The 21,045-nt window shown below is 69.4% G+C and overlaps 1 protein-coding gene across 2 annotated transcripts in view; it reads left to right on the forward strand.

Moving 5' to 3' along the window:
* The first annotated feature begins 1,272 nt into the window (after nt 1-1,272).
* LOC114490247 (adenylate cyclase type 1) overlaps nt 1,273-21,045 on the forward strand; it is a 33,243-nt gene continuing 13,470 nt past the window's right edge. For both annotated transcript variants that reach the window (XR_004899554.1, XM_028504202.2), the window contains exons 1-8: nt 1,273-1,947; nt 5,516-5,665; nt 9,024-9,142; nt 10,706-10,817; nt 16,190-16,317; nt 16,411-16,569; nt 17,307-17,448; nt 17,883-18,038. Coding sequence is in view for 1 of the 2 variants with exons in the window: in XM_028504202.2 (XP_028360003.1) it covers nt 1,273-1,947; nt 5,516-5,665; nt 9,024-9,142; nt 10,706-10,817; nt 16,190-16,317; nt 16,411-16,569; nt 17,307-17,448; nt 17,883-18,038 (1,641 nt within the window). In the remaining variant the exon portion in view is untranslated. The remainder of the gene's footprint in view (nt 1,948-5,515; nt 5,666-9,023; nt 9,143-10,705; nt 10,818-16,189; nt 16,318-16,410; nt 16,570-17,306; nt 17,449-17,882; nt 18,039-21,045) is intronic.

Consider the following 21,045-nt stretch of genomic DNA (forward strand, 5'->3'; position numbering starts at 1 on the left):
CAGCTCGTGGCGAGGCGGCCGTCACCTCCAGGGCCCCCTGGGGCCTGGGGCGCCCCTAAGGAGACCGATGCGGGGGCCACCCAGTGAAACCCGGGTGTCGGGAAGCGGAGTGGGGAGCATCTCCCGCGGGGGGCTGGCTTCCTGGGGCCGGGTTCTCGGGACCCCAGGTCCGTCTCTAAGGAGGAGCCTGGGCCTCTGCTGAGGGTCCTCACGCCTCTGCACCCTTCCACCCGCAGCACCACGCTGGGGTCCTGCCCCAGCGGTGGAGCAGCCCGGAGACAACACAGGCGAGTCTCAGGCGCACAGCCCTTCCCTCCCGTGTGAGCGGGTGTGAGTGGGGACCCCCGCGGGGTGAGCACACCGCCCTGCATGGGCTGGGTCTCCAGCAGCCCCTCGGTGCAAGCAGACTGCAGTGCCCTCTCCTTCCGTGCCCTGCCCACCCCGGAACCGGCCACATCGCTGCTTCCTAAACGCTTCGGCTCCAGGACCCTCCCCGCGCCCCCGCCCCCCTCCCGTTGGCCACCCAGGCGGCGCTGTCCCACACCCACGCCCGCTGGGCTCAGCTTCTTGGGACCTCAGGACCTAGCCACGCACCCACGCCCCGCACTGGCTGGCAGGGTTTGGAGGAGCCAGGGCAGGGCTTGTCCTCAGCCCGTCGCGGGGAGGGTCCCGCGTACGGGGGGATGGGGTGGCGAGGAGCACGGGGACCCCTAGGGCCCCCGCCCCGTGTTCTTGGTACTGCTTCTGCGTCTCGGGGGACCCTGGCCTCGGGCGCGGGCAGCGCCTCCGGCTCCGCGGGAGCTGAGGGACCTGGTCACACTGGTGGGAGGGGAGACACATTTGGCAGGATTAACACGCCGCGGGGAAGAGCGCGGGATGTCAGCATTCTTAACATCCCCAGAGACGGCCCCGTGAGCTGCTCTGCGTGCGGATGGGGAAACTGAGGCTCAGAGATGCGAAGCGGGAGACCAAGGTCACGCGGACCGTCCGGCGGTGGGGGACGCGGGTGGCGGGGTGGGGACACGCGTGGGCGGTGCGCGCCCAGCCAGGCGGCTCTGGGCTCGGCTGTCGCAGCGCGGTCGCGGGAGGATCGCGGCGGGGGCGCGGGCGGCACCAGTGCGCAGGCGCGGCGGGCTGGAGGGGACGCGCTCGGGGCGCGCGCGCGGGGCAGCCGGCGCCCCAAATCGGCCCGCCCGCCCCGGCGCCTCGCCGCCCGCCCGCCCGCCCCGGCGCCCCGGCCGGCGAGGGGCGCGCCCGCTGCATGGCGCTGAGATGGCGGGGGCGCCGCGCGGCCGAGGCGGCGGCGGAGGCGGAGGCGGCGGTGCAGGCGGTGGAGGCGGTGCAGGCGGTGCAGCCGAGCCTGGGGGCGCCGAGCGGGCGGCCGAGTCGGGCTGCCGGCGCGGGCTGCGGGCGTGCGACGAGGAGTTCGCGTGCCCCGAGCTGGAGGCGCTGTTCCGCGGCTACACGCTGCGGCTGGAGCAGGCGGCCACGCTGAAGGCGCTGGCCATGCTCAGCCTGCTGGCGGGCGCGCTGGCGCTGGCCGAGCTGCTGGGCGCGCCGGGGCCCGCGCCCGGCCTGGCCAAGGGCTCGCACCCCGTGCACTGCGTGCTCTTCCTGGCGCTGCTCGTGGTCACCAACGTCCGCTCGCTGCAGGTGCCGCAGCTGCAGCAGGTCGGCCAGCTGGCGCTGTTCTTCAGCCTCACCTTCGCGCTGCTCTGCTGCCCCTTCGCGCTCGGCGGCCCCGCCGGGCTCCACGCCGGGACGGCTGCGGGGCCGGCGGCCGCGGACCAGGGCGTCTGGCAGCTCCTCCTGGTCACCTTCGTGTCCTACGCCCTGCTGCCCGTGCGCAGCCTGCTGGCCGTTGGCTTCGGGCTTGTGGTGGCCGCCTCGCACTTGCTGGTCACAGCCACCTTGGTCCCCGCCAAGCGCCCACGTCTCTGGAGGACGGTAAGTGCCGCGGCGCGTTTCCCCTCCAGCCCGGGACACACCCGCCAGGGAGGGACTGGGGACGCTGGGAACCAGGCGCGCATCTACCTATAGGGCAGGTGGGGAACTGAAGCCCGGATCTTTTTTGGGGCGGAGGCGTTCAAGGTCACTCCGAGAGTTGGGGACACAGTGGGGCTGGCACCCTGGGCTGGGCTCTTTTCTGAGTTACAGCCCACAACGCACCCCTGGGTGTGGGACGTGGGGACGTGGGGACGGGAGGCGGGCGTGGAGAGGGCAGGATTGCCCCAAGGTCAGGCAGCTGGTGAGCGGCCAGGCGGGCGGGAGCCGGGTCCGCGGGTCTGGATGCACGGGTCGCGGCAGGAGGGGTGGACACTGGGCGCAGAGCGGTCCAGGCGGACAGGGCTCCTCTCCTGCGTGCGCCTGGGGCGTGCGCGGGCGCGCCAGGTTCTCGGAGTCCCCTCCTGGCACTGAGGCTCCCCCGGGGGGGGGGCGTGGGCGAGGAAGGGGAAGGGACTGTGGCCCCTTCCAATCGCCTGGGCGCCCTTTGGCGGACCCCTCTCGGGTCCAGAAGGACCCAGTTTGCCAAGGTCGCACGGAGCTCTGGTCTCTGCTGCCCCCCGCCTGCTGCTCCGCGGTCCTCCGGGGCTCCGGCCTCGCCTGCAACGCCGAACCTTGTCCCTGTCGCCGTCCGGGCTGGTGGGCGAGGCGGCGGCCAGGCCGCGCAGTCCCTTCCCCCGGGCTCCTCCTTGGCCGCGTGCGGCTCTCGGAGCTCCTCCAGCTTCTCCGTGGGGTACAGCCCCCCTTCTGCGTCTGCCTCGGGCTGCGTTTTGCCCAGAGGGTGGTGGGAACGCGAGGGGTGGGGGAGAGGAGGTGTCGGTGGGGGAGGAGGTGGGGGAAGGGGGTGCGGAGGGGGAGCTGGATGGGTAAGACACCTGGTGGGGGATGGGCACCAGGCAGTGGGGGCTGGGGCCAGGAGGGGGAGGCCCCCACCCCCGCGGTGGTGCCCTGGTCACTCCCCGGACCCACGAGGTCAGAGCAGCCACAGCACCCAGTGGGGAGGCCATTCTGGACCTGGGTTTCAGGGCCGGAGAGGGGGCGGGGCTGCGAGGGCTGGAGGAGCGGGGAGGACCCACAGCGGGGCTGGGGGAGAGGAAGAGGAGTGGGCAGTCGCTGGAGAGAAGGGAACACGGCCAGGGCTGCTGGCCCAGGGGAAGCGGGAGGGGGAAGGGAGGGCGCCAGGGGGTTGGGTGGGTTCGGAAGGAAGCCCCGTCCACAGGCCCCGCCCCCTTGCCTCCTGGGGGTGGCACCTGGCCTTGCTTGACCTTCTGGGAGGAGTCGCTCCGGCAGCTTTCCCTCCACCGCCCTTCTATCTGTAGCGTTCCCCGCCCCCCCCCCCAGCCAGCTCCCTCCCCCCTCGTGGCCCCCCAGCCCCCGACAGCCTCCCTTCCAGGGGCCGATGGGAGGCACAGAGGCTGGGTCGCTGCGGGGGAGGAGGGCCCGTCCCGAGTGTGGCCCCGGGGTGGGGTGCTGTGAAGGGCTTGCGGTCGGCCACCGTTTCCAGGAAAAACCGGCCTGTGCGGCCTCCAGAGCCCCTTTTGGGGAACCGAAGGTCCAAGGGGAGACGGACGGTGTGCCTCCCAGAGGTGGGGAGCCCCCGCGCTCCAGGGGAGGCCAGCCCTGCTCTTGGGGACCAGCCACCCGGGCCCACTGCTCCCCCGGCGCCCTCCCTGGCAGCGCGGGCCTTTCCCTGGCCGAGCTTGGCCCCCCCGACCCCCCAGTGAAGAGCGCCACAGATGCCTGGCTGGCTGGTGGCGAAGACGAGGACCTCGCGTGGGAAAATCTCCTGCCGCTGCTTTAGAGCGCGTCCGGGTCCACGGTGGACGCAGGCGGGGGCGGCAGGGGCCACCCACGGGGGGGGGGGGCGGGCGCGGAGAAACCCGAGGCGAGGGGAGTGGGCGACCGTCCTGAGGCCGGCGAAGAGGGCAGCTCCCACACGGCACCCTGCTTACCGGGCGGGGCCGGGGCTTGTCCCTGCCCCCGCCCCTCCCCACCGCCCGCAGTCCTCACCCTTGGAGAGCAGCCCTCTAGCATCCACACCCACTGGCAGGTGGCCTCTCCCTGCGTCACCCCCCTCACCCCTGCCGACGCCCCGACCTCGGGGCTGCGTGAGTGGAGGAGGCTGGGGAGCCGCAGGCGAGGAGGTGAGGTGCAGGGGAGCCCCTGGGTGTGTGAATACGGGCGCCGATCGGGGGAGACGCTCCCCTTGCCCGCTGGATGCGACCCCGGGGCAGGTCGTGGGCTCCCTCTCCAGGCCAGCGGCTTAGACAGTGCTCACCGGGCAGCAGGCACCCAGGGCCCACCTGGCTGGAGTGGAGGGAAGGTGGGGTGCAGGTGGGCGTGTGGCACGACAAGGTAGGGCTCCCGGCTGACCCGCCGCAGCTCGACTAGCGATTCCCCCCTCGACCACACTGTCCCGCCTCCCCCAGCCCGTGTGCCCCCTCCCTGGTCTGTCCCTCAGCCCCTGGGTCCCACCCCGACCGCAGTGGGGATGCCTGCCCTCCCCCATCCCTGCCCCCTGGGCCACCCGAGGTCTTGCTCTCTGGAAAGGCCAGGGCTGCCCGGCCCAGGATGGACCTTCGGCGTCCGGCTCCCCTGGGCCGCCTGGACCCCTCCCCGCTCCTCCACCCGGCCGTGCCCACCCCGAGGAGACGGCAGCTGAGAGCGCCAGGCAGGGGTCCCCGGGCACCGGGGTGCCGGGCAGGGACGGCACCTGGGAGGGGCCGCTGCTGCCTCGAGGGAGGACCGAGGGCCCACCTGTCGTATGTTCTGCGAGTGCACCACATGAAGCGGGGGCTGGGAGCCGGGACGGCGGTGTGTCTCCGGGGAAGGTGTGCGCCCTGCAGGGAGCGTGCCCCTCAGTGCCCGTGGGCACGGCAGCCCCGCTCCGCACAGGTCAAATACTGACTCTGCAGAACGGGCCTCGTCGTCTCCCCGAGCCGGCTCCCCAGCGCCTCCGGGAACGGCTGGTCTGACGTGTGTCCAAACGCGGCAGATGGCCCGTCGCAGCACGGAGCGCTCCCCTGGGCACGGGGCCCCGGGCCTCCGGCGCGGCCGCCGGCCTGGCCAGCAGCGGCAGGTTCCGGCCCCCCCAGGACTGCCCGGCCCCCGGCTCCAGCCCGTGCGGAGCGTCCAGCTGGGAGATGCGCCGGGTTGGAGGGACTGGGGGTGTCTGCAGCCGCGGGGAAGGTGGCCAGGGCCTCGTGGGGGTGTTCAGGGTCACGGTGGGCACTGTTTCTGGAGGACTTGCGGTCACTCCTGTGTGCCCGTCAGCAGGGGAGGAGAGCGCCCGGCCCTCTGTCCGGCCGGCAGAGGGGTTTGTGCGGCCGTCTGTCTCCAGGAGGCCTGCTTCCTCTCGCGTCCGCCCGAGGTGGGCGGGCCTGTGCCCCACTTGGGCAGGGTCCAGGCCGAGCTGGCTCTGTCCCCCACGCAGCAGGCCGCACACCGAGGGAGGGGTTGGGTGCGTCTGCCGAGCGGGCCCCTGCCCACCGGCCTTGCTCTCTCCCTCCAGCTCGGCGCCAACGCCCTGCTCTTCGTGGGCGTGAACGTGTATGGGGTGTGTGCCCGGGTGCTGGCCCAGCGCTCCCAGCGGAGGGCCTTCCTGCAGGCGCGCACCTGCATCGAGGACCGGCTGCGGCTGGAGGACGAGAACGAGAAGCAGGTGGGTGTGCCCCGCCTCGGCGGTCCCCTGGTCCCCTGGGGCCCTCTGCGTCCAAGGGCCGCCTTTCAGGGTTCCGAGTGCCCAGGGCGCTCTCTGGGCTGCTCTCGCCTGGGGCTCCACAGCAGAGCGTGGGGCAGCAGCGAGACCAGGAGCCGGGTCGCTCACGCCCCAGGCAGTCGCTGGGGGGCCCTGACCTGCGGGGCTGCCTCTGCCGACAGAGGGGCGGCCTGGGGGCTCCGTCGCAGGACAGCTGTGCCCCTGGGCGGCCTGGTCACTTGTCGCTGGCACTCAGGCCCACTCCTGCCACGCTGGCCCCCCCATTTCAGCTGGGTGGTGGGGGGGCGGCGCTCAGGGTGTGACAGGGCTGGGCCACCTCTGGGCGCGCTCCCGGTGGGAGACCAGGGTGCTCAGGTGGCCGTAGCAGGTGTTCTGCAGGGCAGGCCTGCACCTGTGTGGCCACCACTGGCCAGCAGGGTTTGCGGGAGGGGGACCGAGGGACCCGCCCCGAAGTTCGGACACCCAGCGTTGGGCCCCGCATGGGTCCCAGCGGCCAGGCCGTGTTGCTCGGGGACGGGATTCGGCATCTGGGGCCGGGATCACCCTGCGTGTCCCGGGCCCCCCGCGAGGAGGGGGTGTCTGCGGCAGTACCAGGGACGCCCCCTCGGTTCGGTTCGGGAGAGCCCTGCGGTTGAGGGGAGTCACGTGAGGAGGGAGTCCGGGCGCTGTGGCCGCAGACGCTGTGTCTGGATGGGCCTCTTGCCCTGGGCCCTGGTGGCAGACGGGCGCGGCCGCCCTCTGTGTCTCGCGGTGGAAATGCCACAGACGGACGGTGGGGAGTGCTGCCAACCGTCTCGCAGGGCAGCTGCGGGGCCAGGGGCCGGGGGAGGGCGGGCACGGCCTGTCTGTCCACCAGACACCCCACCTCTGGACGGGTCTCTGCTCCCCTTCGAAAAGGCTGCCGTGTGTGTCATCCGTGTCCCCGAGGCTGAGCCCTGGGACGGGGCCTCGGAGCGAGATGCTGGCGTGACCCTCCCCCCGAGTGTCCGGCTGCGGGACAGGGTCCTGGCAGGACAGACGAGCCGTCCCTTCTGGCCGGGCTCCCCCCGGGGGCTCTGGGTCGAAGGGCACCCCAGGGAAACCGTCCCGCATGCAGGCTGTGGAGGCCCGGGAGCCCCTCTCCGTTTGGGGACAGAGTGCCACGGTCGGCTCTCTGAGGTGGGCAGAGGCCGCGGCCCCGACGGGAGGAAAGGGCAGCAGCAGCCGTGAGGGCCTCAGGGAGGGGCAGCCGGGCCGGCCGCAGGCGAAGGCAGGTTAGCCACAGACAACGGGGCGATCAGACGCCAGACCACCTGAAAGCCGCGGCCCACGGACCGACTCCCAGAACGGGGTGGGGTGCCGTGGCCGGCTCTGGACGGAGGGAAGCCTGGAGCATGCTGGGACTCGGGGACTCGGGGGTGTGGGGGGCTGGGGGGGGGCAGAGAGCGAGTGGAGGCGGGCGAGCCCGACTCCCGGGAAACGGTGTCGTTCCGGGAACGACCAGGAGGCGGACCCGCGGGACTGGTGTTCTGGTCACAGCCCGAGTGGAGGCCGGGCCGGGCCACCCGGGGCTTCGTGGCCTTTTCTTCCCTGCGCTGGCCGGTCCAGGGCCGCGAGGACGGCGCTCCCCCGGGTGGTGTGAGCCAGAGCCTGGGGCCGGGCGTCCCTCCCTCGGACGAAGAAGCTCCCCCTCCCTCCTTCCCTGAGAGTTTCCACCACGAGTGGGTTTGCTGAGTGTCTTCTGGCAGCGACTGACGGCCGTGTGAGCGGCCTCGGTGCGCCGTCGGCGTGTCGTAGGACACTGATCGGTATTCCCGTCCAGAGCCAGGGCCTCAGGCGCTGCTGGAAGGCTAGCAGTCCTGCCTCAGGTCCCAGGGGTGGCGTCTGCGTCCTTCGGGGACATCGGTCCGCAGGTTTCTCGTTCCGTCCTCGGGTGACTCTGGCGTGAGGCAGTGCTGGCTTTACAGAATGGATTGGGGTGTGTTCCCTCGTCTGTTTTTTTTTTTAAGATTTTATTTATTTACTTTTAGAGAGGGAAGGGAGGGAGAAAGAGAGAGAGAGAGAGAAACATCCATGTGCGGTTGCTGGGGGCCGTGGCCTGCAACCCAGGCGTGTGCCCTGACTGGGGATCGAACCTGCGATGCTTTGGTTCCCAGCCTGCGCTCAACCCACTGAGCTACGCCAGCCAGGGCTCTCTCGTCTTCTGTGGGAGATTTAATGTGGAGTCGGTGTTGGTTAATTCTTCTTTAAGTGCTTGGTATGTGCGTCCAGTAGAACCGTGTGGCTCTGGAGAGTTCTTCCTTACGAGGTTTTAAATTAAGCGTTCTATTTCTTTAATAGATGCACGGCTACTCAGATATTTTGTTCACAGTGCTTGTTTCACATTGGGGGAATTGTCCTAATTCACGCTTTTAGAGAAATCGGTGTTTCTTCTGAGTTTACGCGTGAAGAGCTGTTACCGCTCCCTCCCTCCGGCCCACGGTGTCTGTGGGGTCCGCGGTACCTGTCACTTCCCTCCCAGTCCCCTGCGTTTGTGTCTCTCTGCCGGGTTTGCCGCAGGGTTGCCACTGAGGGGCCGCCAGAGGGGCGGAACGAGGAGGGGACTCTCCTGCATCCCCGCCGGGCTCTCCCTCCTCGGGAGGACGGCCTCACCGATTCCACCCGGGGTCTGAACTCCTTCCTGTGGGTTTCTTCCCAAAGCCGTGGAAGGGGGCGTGAGAAGCGGGGGAGGAGCGGGCCTCAGACCCCCTGGGCTGGACCACCAGGGCCGGCAGGGCGAGGCCGAGGCTGGGGGAGGAAGCTGTGGCCCCGGGAGGGTGGCAGAGTCCTGGTGGTGCCCCTGCGGAGCGGCCCGGGCCCTGCTCCTGTCCCCTGGGGAAAGAGCGTCAGATCCCCAGGGACCGGGGGAAACCAGAGGGTGAGGCTGGGAGACAAAGCCATGTTGCCGCCAAAGCCGCTCATCTCTGCACGAACAGGGCCCTTTCTGTCCCGGGGACGGGGCCCCTCGGTGGCCCCTCTCAGTGCGGGGCAGGGGCCGAGCGCAGGGCTGGCTGCCTGGGCCCCCTCCTGTGACCGGCAGCCTGGAGCAGCCGGGGCGCACGGGGTGCCGTGAGCGACGGGTGATCTGGAGGTGCCTGCCCCGCGCTCTGGGATCGGGTTCCCTGTGCAGCGACTGTCCGGGCCGGGGATTCCGGGGTCAAGGAGGGGCTGCAGGGCCGGCCCCTGTGCGGCCACGTGTGAGGAGGGCCACGGGCCTGGGCGGGTGCCTTGGGGATGGGCAGAGTGGGCCCCGTGGGGCACACCACACATTTCTCCCGTCCAGGAGCGGCTGCTCATGAGCCTCCTGCCCCGGAACGTTGCCATGGAGATGAAGGAGGACTTCCTGAAGCCCCCTGAGAGGATTTTCCACAAGATTTACATCCAGCGGCACGACAACGTGAGGTGGGGTGTGCCGGCCGGGGACCGTGGGCCTGGGAGCCGATGTGGTGTTGATGCGGGTGGGGGTGATGCAGGTGGGGGCGATGCAGGTGGGGGCGATGCAGGTGGGGGCGATGCAGGTGGCGTTGATGCAGGTGGGGGTGATGCAGGTGGGAGCTGATAGAGATAGAGGTGGTGGAGGTAGAGGTGATGCAGGTGGGGGCGATGCACGTGGGAGCTGATAGAGATAGAGGTGGTGGAGGTAGAGGTGATGCAGGTGGGGGCGACGGAGGAGGTGGGGTGATGGTAGGAGCGATGGCGATGGTGGGGCGTGGCTGAGGTGGTCAGAGGACCCTAGTCTGAGGGCAGGAGAGGCCCATGGGGTCTGGCAGCCCCAGGCGAGCACCTGCTTGGCGGGGAAGCAGGCCCCACGGGGCGGAGTGGTGGCTTCCCCAATGACGCCCGCCGCAGCCGCTGTCCAGACTCAGCACCTCTCCCCTGCGTTGCCGGGAGAGGTGGAGCTCAGTCCCTGGGCCGGGTGTGGGCGTGGCTTCGGGCCGGCAGGGTCCTGCGTCAGGCTCGTCGCTGGGCCTGGTGCAGGGGGGGCCAGGCCCGGGGTGGGCGCTCTGTTCCTCCGTTTGTCTGTCCGTGGCGGCCGTGGGCGGGGCTCGTCGTCCCCGTGTGACAGGTGAGGAACGGCCCTGGAGTGAGCCAGCTTGCCCCCCGCACACGCTCCTGTGTGCCTGCCTGTTTCTAGAGTCCGTTAGAGCATTTTATCCACCGACCGGTGTGCTTCCTTTCCACGTCCTTAGGACGGCTGAGTAGAGCGTGTCGGGAGCAACACCGTACCCGCCTGCCACTCAGGCACGGGGGGGCGGCTCTCCGGGGCGGGTCAGGGGCCAGGCCACCCTGCTCGCTGGGCCCCGGGACACGGACGGACGAGGAGACCTTGCTGGGTCTCTGTCCAGTGCCACAGATGGTGTCCCCCGAGCCCGTGCTTGCTCGTCGAGGGCCCAGCTGTCTCTATGCGCGGCCTGTGCGGCTCACTGCCAGGTGGCCGGGCTCAGCCCCACTGCCCCGCCCCTCGGGGAGGCCCGGAGCTGTCCTCCCAGAGAGGGGCTGCTGGAAGCTGGGGTGGGGGGTGCCCGGTGTGGGGCCAGCATCTGAGCCCAGGCGGGAGGGGCCTCCTGTGGACACTCAGTTCCATTTAACATAACCACACCCAGGGGGTCTGCCTGCATCACCACTCGGCTTTGTGGGGGAGGGGACTGCGGTCCAGTGAGAGTCCCTGGCCGCGAGTGGTGGGGCCGCGGGGACCAGGGTCCGCAGGGCTCTGCATGGCCGCAGCGTCTCCTGCCTCGGGGACCACCGGGAGTCCGCAGCGCCGCCTTCCCGCCTCAGTCTTCTCACCTGCACAATGGGAAGAAGAGAGCTTCGCTCTGCAGCCCGGGCTGAGGGACAAGCGGGGAGGGTGGCCTTGAGGTGGCCTGCCAGGGTGACTGCGGGCGGCGCAGGGCCGTCCTGCCCCGAGGCCGTCCTGCCTGAGGCCAGCGGGCCAGGTGGACAGGCAGTGCCCGTGTCTTGCAGCATCCTCTTCGCGGACATCGTGGGCTTCACGAGCCTGGCCTCGCAGTGCACGGCCCAGGAGCTGGTCAAGCTGCTCAACGAGCTCTTCGGCAAGTTCGACGAGCTGGCCACGGTAAGAGTGGCCCCCGAGCCCCCCCACTCCGGCCCTGGCCCCGGGTCTGGTGTCCCCCCTGCGCTGGCCCACCGCTCGCTGACTCGCTGCCGGGGGGGGGGGGGCGCTGGGTGTGGGGTCTGCAGATGGGGGGAGCACCACCCCCGCCCGGGCCCCTCCAGGGCGGCGGGACCACGGTCGGCTCAGCCCCGGGCTGCGGGCCGGCCGGACCTGCCCTCTGGCCCCCGCAGGGAAGCGGCTGGTCTTCACCCCTCAGCGTGAGGCTAGCGCTGCTCCGGCGTCTGGGGTGCTTTTCACCGCGTCGAGGGCATTTCCTCTCGTTCTCGGTTTGCGGAGTTTCCGCCGGAAACGGATGCTGGCTCTCGTCCAGCACTCAATCGTGTCCACGGTTCGCTGGGGAGGGTTTCCATGGGTGGTCCGCTGACTCGGGGAGCTGCACGAATGTGTGACGTGGGGACGACCTGGCGTCCCGGGATGAGCCGGACGCAGTCCTCTGACGGGCTGCTGGCCTCGATGCGCTGGATTTCAGTTGGAAACTCCCCGTGCACACCCCGGAGGCTGTTCTCCGGGGGCGTTCTCGGGCTGTCGGTGGCGGTGGTCAGGGCGGCGGAGGGGCTGGGGCCCTCCTGCCGCGGTTCCTAGGGGGTTCGTGCGGACCCGGGGCGGTGCCTGCCCTCGCGGGTGCTGGAGTTCGGCGGTGGGTGGGTCCGCCCGGGCCTGGGTCTAACGGGACGGTTTCTGCCTGCAGACCCAGGGTCTTCCAACAGGGCCCGCCAGGCTGTCTTTTCCCTCCTTCCGTGGGGAGCTGCGGGAGCTTCCCTCATTTCCCAGGAACCGGTCCGTCTTTCCTGAGCCGGCACAGCTGTGGGAATAAAGTCGCTCCCAGTGCTCCCCATCCCCCGAGACCCGCCGCCGCCGTGACCACGCCGTCGCTCCGGCTGCTGGGCTTGGGGACGTGTGTCTCCCGCACCTTCCTGGTCGTCCCGGGGACAAGTTTGTCGATGGGATCGATTTTCTTGAGGCCGTTTCCTTTGGTTCCATTGATTTCTCCATTCTGTTCTAATACATTCCTGTCTGGCTTGTTTCATTTTGCTTCTTTTGCTTATTCTGGTCTTGGGTTGCTCTTCTGGTTGTCGTTTCTTACGGCAGAAACGGAGGCCGTCGTTTTGAGATCGTTTTCCCTCTCCGGATATAACGCTCTGCTGCAAACTTCCCCAACACGCTGTGGTAGCAGAACCCCCAAGTCTCCCAGCTGTGCTTTTCCTTTTATTTTTTAAAGATTTCATTTACTTATTTTTAGAGACGGGAAGGGAGAGAGAAAGAGAGAGAGAGAAACATCAATGTGTGGTTGCTGGGGACCTGGCCTGCAACCCAGGCATGTGCCCTGACTGGGAATCGAACCTGTGACCCTTTGGTTCGCAGCCCATGCTCAATCCACTGAGCTCTGCCAGCCGGGCTGTGCTTTTACTTTTATTTGGCTCAAAATACTTCCTAATTTCTCTTTCAATTTTCTTAGACCCATGGGTTATCAAAGGCCTCTGTGTTTTTTACTTCAAATTTAAATCTCCCGTGGTCAGAAAACCTGCTTTTTTTGATTGGAATCCTCTTACATTTATGCGCCGAAGTTCAGTGCGGACCCTCCCCGTCGCTGGGGCGACTGTGAGGGAGCCGCAGGCCAGGATGCCCCGCCCCCTCCCTGACGCTTTTCCTGGGTTCCATCGTGCGTGTGCGGGTCGCCGTGCCGGGGTGCAGGCTCGGGAAGGCACGCCCACACCCTTCCCGGACGCCGCGGCGGTTAGACAAACACGAGGTGTTTGCCTTGGTCTCCAGAGCGGCGGGCGGGGCGTCTGTCCCTTATCTGGTGGCTGCGGACGTGCACAGGTTTCTGACCTTTCCCCCACTTACTGGCCCTGGTTTGGAGCCGTGTTTGCCCGCGTGTTCGGGAAGCCGGTCGCGTCCCTCTGCACCGACGGGGCAGCACCTGTCTGGGGCTCGGTCTCTCTCCACCGCCCGTGGGGGTCGGGCCTGCCTGGACGCCAGCTTTCTTCACGGGAAAGTGGACGAGATGGACACAAAGCACATGTCCGTCTGGCCAGTTCCCAGAGGCCGAGGGGCGGCGAGGAGAGTTCTCCAAGTGCCAGCTGCAGGAATGAGCCCCACCTCGGCTTGGCCTCAGGCGGTGGGCCACCTGGGCCTGCCCCACCCTGCCCCGCCCCTCAGGGTGACGGGCAACAGGAGGCTCCCTGGCCCTGGTCAGGACCCCGCCCTTCAGGGGCTGTTTCCGCGGGAACCTGTCGCTCTGTGGTGCGTCCTCAGCCCCAGGTGGCTGTTGTGCACAGGATGGGGTGCGTGGGACCCAGGACAGTGCGGGTGGTGCACGCACGGGGTGGGGTGGGGGGGCCGCCGCTCGTGTCCCCGGGCAGGCAGGAGGGTGGGCGGCAGCAGAGGCATCTACCAGCACGTCGCTGCCTGTCGCCCAGGGTCAGGGGCGCAGCACGTGGCTGGACGTCTGTTCGCCCTGTGGAGCGGCCCCCAAAGGCCGGTGCCCAGCTGACACCTTTCGTGGCCGCCGCACTGCTGTCCACTGTTCCTGCGTCCCCGCAGTGAGCCCGAGTTTCTGTGACGCCCCCCTGCCCAGCAGGAAAGGGGTGATTGACTGGAAAGTGGGCAGACGCTTGGGAGCCTAAGTGCCCGTCGTCGGTGTGGGGGTCCCTCGTAGACACCCCGCCCCGGCTGCCCGGAGACCGCTTCCTTAGCAGCTGGGCCTGCACGGGGCAACTCCAGCCCCCTGCACCTGCCGCCCCCTCAGGCGCCCCAGGTTCCAGAGCCGACCCGCCTTCCCAGAACTGGTCCACGTGTCGGCCTCTGGACCCCCACCTGCCGTTTCAGAGGTGCCTCAGAAGGGGCTGGGGCACCTTCGGGCTCTCCCTCCCGGGCCAGGGGCCGGCGGACGGGCCAGGCCTGCAGGAGGCTGTCTGCCTCAGAGGAGGGGCGGGGCCCCGGAGCCTGCAGACCACACCTGAGAGGCAGAGCACCAGGCCCGCCCGCCTGCCCACCCACCTGTCCTCCGGCCACCTGGCTGATGCTCCTGGTCACCCCTGCCCTCCTGCCCCTCCTGCCCCCCCTCCCAGCACATCCCTCCCCCAGCCTCCTCCCTCCTCTCTCTGCTGCGTCTGGGAAACAGCTGTTCAGGCTACACAAGCGCTGCCCCCGGAGACCCCCCTGCCCCCGGCGCCAAGTCCGGTACTTATAGGGAAGCTCTTGAACTAAAACGTGACCCCGGTGGAAAGCGTGTTGTTTGGTCTCTGAAGTCTGGAGGCAGACGCTGGGACACTCGAGACTCATAAACCCAGATGATGCAGTTCACCCCCCAGCCTGCTCGGGCCCGCGTGGGGCCAGGCCGGGGGGAGGCACGGCTCTGCTCTCAGCACAGCCTGACCCCCCGGGGGGGTGGGGGTGATTGCGGCTCTGTGTCCGCCGTCCGGGCTGGACCGCCCTGCCGAGTGGGGCTGCTGTGGCAAAGCCTGCACTGGAGCCTGGTGGGCCCCGGTATGTCGGGGTCATCGCCGGCCTGCAGCTCTCCTCCGGGGTGGGGGTTCCCTGGGCTCCGGGAGGGAGGGGTCCCGCAGCTGCCCCTCAGCTGCTCCCCAGGCCTGGTGAAGGCCGCCCGCCTGTGATGACAGGGAGAAGGCGCCCAAGGGGCCGCCCCTCGTGATGGACAGTGACGATGGGACAGGTCGGGGTGGGCACTCCGGATGTGCCGGGAGAGAGCCGGCTGCCGCCCGCTGGCCTGGAGCCTTGGGCGCACGTGGCCTGCAGGGGCCCGGCGCCGGCTGCGCAGGGGGGACACCTGCCCTGGCCATCTGGCCCCAGGCTCCCAGACACTGCCACAGGCCAGGCCAACCGCAGCGCAGCCGTCCCGGGGTGGCGTGAGAGGGAGAGCCACTGTAGCACCTGGTGACTGAGGGGCCACCTGTGGTCACAGGAGACCGGGCGGCAGGCCCCACCCTCCCTGCGGCCGGCTCCCCAAGCTGGGGAGCGCCTTTGGGGTCCAGGAGGAAGTAAACCGGTGGCTGGGCGTCCGAGGCCCCCCCCGATGGCAGAGCATCCACTCACCTGCCCCCCCCGTCCCCCGTCTGCGTGTGCCTGGGGTCCTCGAGCCGAGGGAGGTGCAGGGTGGGGGGGGCAGGTGTTGGGCGGTGGCCTGGGGCACCCCTTGGGACAGCAGTGGGGGTCGAGCCCCTGGGTCCTTCCAGCCGTGTGACCGGCAGAGGGGCACACGTGTGGCTGAGGCGTGTGGGAGGCTGTGGGAGCCGGAGCCGAGCGCTCACCCTGTTCCCCGGGGCGGGGGGGGGCACCCACAGATTCGAGGGCACTGGCGTCAGCTCGTCCGGGTGCCCACGGGGGCAGCTGGAGTGGGCGCTGCAGAACCGGGGGCGGAGCTCCGGCTCCCTGAGGCGGACTGGGGCCTCTAGACAGGCGGGCGGAGCAGGGGCAGACATGGGGGACGGCGGACGGATCGCAGAGGAACGCGGCAAAGGCCACGCTGCTCACCAGCAGTTGTTTTGAGAAATGTCACCGTTTTTCACCCAAGGTGTTACTTTTGTTAACACCTAGCGTGGCTGCTATTGTTGTCTTGGATACGCTTCCGCACGGCTGCGCTGCGAGGACTCTCCCGGCTGTGTCTGCTCAGGGGCAGGTCCCGCCGCTGTGACATTGGGGGGGGGGCGGGGAGAGGGGGGAGCTCCGAGCCGCCAGGCGCTGGGGGAGGGTGGGGCCGAGCAGCCGGGCTAGTGCTTTCCTGGGACAGGGCTCCGGCCACGCCCCAGGGACGGCTGAGCCCACCCCACGCCCCGGGCGGGCGGTGGGAGGCCTCTGACCTTCCCTCGCCGTCCCCAACCCGGCGGCCAGCGGCCAGCGGGGTCCTGAGATTCTTACCGTTGCAAAAGTGTGAGAGTGGGCTTCCTGCGGCACCCCCGGGTGGGGCAGGGGCGAGGTTGGGGTTCCGCCCGGCAGGGGAATCCCAGGGAGAGCTGCCCCCACGGCTGTGGACTTGGGCGTGTGGCCTGCCCTTCTCGGGTGGGTGGGGGAATCTAGTCTGTTCCAGAAGCGTCACACGCGATCCTGGTTGCTGGTCCAGAGGGGCCTGTGCCCGCCCCTCCTGGGGGCGGGGCTGGCTCCCGGCTTGGGCTGGGTCTGCCGCTGAGGGGCGGGCGGAGGGATGCCATGGGGGCTGCCCCGCCTGTGGCGTGTCCCTTGGGGGGGGCGCTGAGGCCCTGGGTGTGGGGTGCGGGCTGTGGCCGCCAGCGCCTGGCCGCGCGGAGGGCGCAGGGCCCGCCCCGGCGCACCCCTAACCGGCCGCCCGCCCGAAGGAGAACCACTGCCGGCGCATCAAGATCCTGGGGGACTGCTACTACTGCGTGTGCGGCCTGACGCAGCCCAAGAGCGACCACGCCCACTGCTGCGTGGAGATGGGCCTGGACATGATCGACACCATCACGTGAGTGCCCCCGGGCGCCCCGCCTGCTCTGCCCTGGGAGGCCCCGCGGGAGTGACCACAGGGCCGCCGCCCACGCCCGGGTCTGCGTTGCAGGTCCGTGGCCGAGGCCACCGAGGTGGACCTGAACATGCGCGTGGGGCTGCACACGGGCCGGGTGCTCTGCGGTGTCCTGGGCCTGCGCAAGTGGCAGTACGACGTGTGGTCCAACGACGTGACCCTGGCCAACGTCATGGAGGCCGCGGGCCTGCCCGGGTACGTCGGGGCCCGAGGGAGGGGCTGGGACCGGGGGCCTGTCCTCCCTGCAGCCGCCAGCTAGGCTCACAGGACGGAAGGGGCTGGAGCGCGGGCCCCAGGAGGCCGGGCGCTGTCCGAGGTGCTGACCCTGGCCCTCGGTCTGCTCCTTTCCCTCCTGGGGCAGGGTCCCCGCCCCCGGGGTGCCTGCCCACCACACTCTCCAGTCACAGCCCCCGGCGCTGGCCTCACGCTCTCCACACTGTGCACGAAGTCGAGGCGTGGCGCTCCGTACAATCACGGAGGACAGGACGGGAGGGGGGCCGGATGGGCCTGTGGCAGCTGCAGGCGCCGGCTGTGGTGTCGAGAGTGACAGACGCCTGCACACCCACATTGTGGGGACTCGGGGAGACCCCCTGGCCCTTGCTGCCTACCTACGCCTTGCCGGACGCTGGGGCCGGGGCCTCCTGGCCTGGGGGCTAGGGGACAGGCTTGTGTCTCTGTCACCTCCCTGCCGCCCCTTCCTCCACCTGCCCTGCTGCAGGCCCCGTGCTCTCTCCCCCTCGGTGCCTCTCGTCCCCGCAGCCATCCTGCAGTCCGTCCCTGCCTGTCCCCAGTGTTCCTCCTGTCAGCTCGCCCTCGGCTGGCCAGGGGCTGCTTGTGCTACCTCCTGCAGGACCTCGCCCCCCCCCCCCCCCCCCCCCCCCGTGGGCCCCAGGGCGGGTCCCGCGCGACTCCACGCTGCCCCCTGTCTGCAGGAAGGTGCACATCACCGAGGCGACGCTGGCGTGCCTGAACGGGGACTACGAGGTGGAGCCCGGCCACGGGCAGGAGAGGAACAGCTTCCTGAAGGCGCACAACATCAAGACCTTCTTCATCGTGCCCTCGCACCGGCGCAAGGTGCTGCCCCGCGGCGCGCCGCCCCTCCAGCCGGCCCGCTCGCAGGGGCGACCCCCGCGTCCTGTCCCTGGCCTTGGCGTGTGTTGTGGGGAGGGGCCAGCACTCTGGGTCACCTCTGAGCCCTGGGACCTCCGTGCAGGGCCGTCCTGTGCCCTCCGGGGCCTTCCCTGCGTCTTGTGCAAAGCAGGTGCGAGGCCCCCGCAGGGGGCCAGGCCTGGGGGAACGCGTGGACGGAGGGTGCAGTGCACAGCAGGGCCGGGGCCAGTCCTACATGGGGCCCCCAAGGTCACCGCGCCCAGGGAGCGTGACGTGGGCAGGATCGGGGGCGACCAAGCCGCTTCCGGGGCTGGGGGAGGGGTAGACGCCCCGCCCGGTGACGGGCACGCTGTGCACACGGAGCGCGAGCTCACGGCGCGTCTGCTGCGCCTGCGCAGATATTTCCGGGGCTGATCCTCTCGGACATAAAGCCGGCGAAGAGGATGAAGTTCAAGACCGTGTGCTACCTGCTGGTGCAGCTCATGCAGTGCCGCAAGATGTTCAAGGCCGAGATCCCCTTCTCCAACGTCATGACCTGCGAGGACGACGACAAGGTAGGGCGGCCGCGCCCCGCGCCGCCTGCGGCCTCCTTGGGGACGCCTCGTGCCGGCCCGCGGGTTTTCACGGCCCGGCACCCCTCGCACTCCCCGGGAAATCACGCTGAGATCCGCGCCGTTGCCCGAATCGGCCCTGGCCGTCCGTGTCCTCTCGTCCCCGCCCTGGGTCTCGGCAGAGTGGCCAGGGCTGCCCCTCCACAGGGGGTGGGCGGGGTGCGTCTCCAGCCGTGGCCTCCCCTGCGGGCTCCCGTCTGGTTGATGGAACTCTGTCTCCAGCGCCGACCCAGGCTCCCTCTGCGGGCGGCCTGGTCTGCGGCCTGGCTGCGGGGCTTTCGGTGCTGGGGTCCGTCAGAGTCCCTGTTGGATCTGCTGGGCTCTGTGGGGGTCGGGGGCAGGGTCCTGGGGGAGAGCTGGGGGTTAAGTTGGGGTGCCCGTGGGGTTCCCAAGCGTCCATTCTACCCACATATGCCTTGCGCCTGTAATCCTGGCCAGCGGCCCCGGTCCCTGCCAGGGGGGCCCCAGATCCTGAAGCAGGACAACGGTGCCAGGCAGCCGGTGTGAGCGCTGGTCCCCCACCACTACCGGGACAGCTGCTGCCCGTGTCCTGGCCACGGCACCCGGGCTTGCCCCCAGCCCCTGCCGCAGGCCCCAGGCCTGCCCCTCTGTCTCCGAATCCTGGGCTGGCCCATGCAGACCCCGGCCCCGCCCCCCGGCAGGTCCTGGCCCTGCCCCCGGGCCCCGCCCCTGAGGCGCTCTGCCTGTGAAGGGGATCTCACCGCCAGGCTCCCAGGCTTTCCAGGGAGAAGGAAGGTCCGCAGACTCCCTCTGGCGGTGCACCACCTCCGGGAACTGCGGTGGCTCTGGCCGTGAGCCGGGTTTGTGGGAACTCGGTCTGGAGGTGCCTTAAGTGCTGTGTGGGCAGCGAGGCTGTCAGCAGGTCGGCCTTCCCCTCCGCCCGGCCCTGGGGCTCACACCACAGGCTGGGCTTACGGTTTCCGGACGCCCCAGGAGTGCACGCGTGTGGGTTGGCAGCACCTGGGCCCCGGCATGTCTGGGCGGGTGTGCCGACCCGGGTGCGGAGCCTTGCCTCTCTTCTCGCCTCTCCCACCTGCGTCTTCTGCCCCGCCCCCCCCCCCCCCCCCCGGGAGCACCTGCTGGTCTCAGGACGCGGGTACATGAAATGTTTGTCAGGCCTGAGGACGAGGCCAGGCTCCGTCCCTCGCTCGTGGAGGCCCAGCTGCCGTGGCGCCGGGCGTGGAAGGGCTCGCACGCTCCAGGGGGCGGCCTCGGTGCCTCTGTCCCCACATCTGTCGGCCAGGCTTGGGCGGGGCTCCGGAGGCCGTCTGGTCTGTCCTGCCCTGCCCGGCAGGTCCGTGTGTCTGTCCCTCAGGCAGCACCACCTGGTCTGGGCTCGTGTGGTTACATGATGTCTGAAACCGGTGGAGTGAGTCCTCCCACTTCTTCCTTTTAAGAAAAACGAGCGATTCTGGTCCCTTTTCCTTTTCGAGTAACGTGTGGAAGAATAAGGGCATTTGAGTATGAAACGGCCCCGCTGGGATCTGACGCGCTGCGTGGAGCCGTCGGATCCGTGGACATGGCGTGTCTGTCTCCCCCGTTCCGCAATCGCCTTCGGCCTCTGCCCCGGCTCTGGGGGCAGCTTCTGCGTGTGTGTTCTGTGGGAGCCGGGCCGAGCGTCCCGTCCTCTCGGTGACGGTGAGCGGCCCCGTGCCTCAGTGCAGGTGCCCGCCAGCGCGGTGCCGGTACGGAGAAACGCCGCGTTCCCCCTCTGGTGTCTTGTCCCGTGTCCGGGGACCTCGTGGGGCCCACTTGTCGGTTCCAGGAGTCCTGTGCTGTTTTGAACATTCCCTGGGATTTTCCGTGGCCGTCACTTCCGTGGACGGGCTAACGTCTGCAGATAGGGACGGTTCTGGTCTTTCTTTCTGACCTTCACTGGCCTTGCGTTCAGCTTCCTTGTCTCACTGCCGTGGCCAGGCTTCGAGCCCCAGGCGAGCGGGAAGTGAGGGCTCAAAGAGGCCTTTCCCCGCTGACGGCTGGTGGCTGCAGGTGACCTTCTCCTGGCTGGGGTGGGGGGGCCCTCCGTTCCTATTTTGCTGACCTGCGAAATCGCACACGGGTGTCGGATTCTGTCAGAAGCTTTCTCTGTGTTGTGACGTCTCTCTCCTTTGTTCAACGTGCTGTTCTGTGGGTGGCACCGGCACCGGCATGCGTGAACAGGCCGGCACCTCCGGGAGCGGGCGTGGCACGTGCCGCTGGTCGCAGACTGCGGGGTTCCGCCGGTGAGGGCCGCGTTAAGGGCTCCCACACCTGCACTCAGGACGGATACGGCCTGTAGGGGTCCTTCCGTCTGGTTAACACGGACGACGGGAAGTGGATCAGGAACGGCTCCCTGGGTGACGGGAGTCCATTCCCCTTCAAATGTTCGGGGGGATTCTCCACGGGAACCCTCTGGGCCTGGAGGTTGCTTCCCCAGGAGGTTAAAATTGTGATTCCTTTCCTTTCCTGACTGTAGGGCTGTTCAGACGCTCTGTCGCGTTGGGTGACGTGCAGGACAGTGGCTTGTGTGTCTGCCGGCAGCGCTGTCCGTGGATGTCCCTCTCACCCCCTCGTGGCTGTGGGGCCCGAGATTACGTGTCCCCTCCCCCACGTTTGTCGGTGTCTTTTGCTTCATCACTTGCTGGGGAGTTACAACTTCACTGACATTTTCAAAGAACCAGCTGTTGTTTCACTGCTCTGTGCTGGGCACTGGCCCCCACTGTGCCCGTGTGGGGTCCTGTCCCCACGGGGTCCCACACGGTTGCCGTGTAACCCCCGTCACCGATGATGCAGTGCCTCACCTGGGTTGTCACCGCCAGCAGGTGGTGCAGCCACGACCGCATCGCAGGCCCCAAACCCGCCCGAGGCCGGCTGGTGCTGGGCGCGGGAGCGGTGGGGGGGCCTCGCACCGAGAGCCCCTCCTTCGGAACTCGGTGACTTGACGGCGGCC

Source organism: Phyllostomus discolor, chromosome 10 (genome assembly GCF_004126475.2).
Source record: "Phyllostomus discolor isolate MPI-MPIP mPhyDis1 chromosome 10, mPhyDis1.pri.v3, whole genome shotgun sequence".
NCBI classification, from domain to species: domain Eukaryota; kingdom Metazoa; phylum Chordata; class Mammalia; order Chiroptera; family Phyllostomidae; genus Phyllostomus; species Phyllostomus discolor.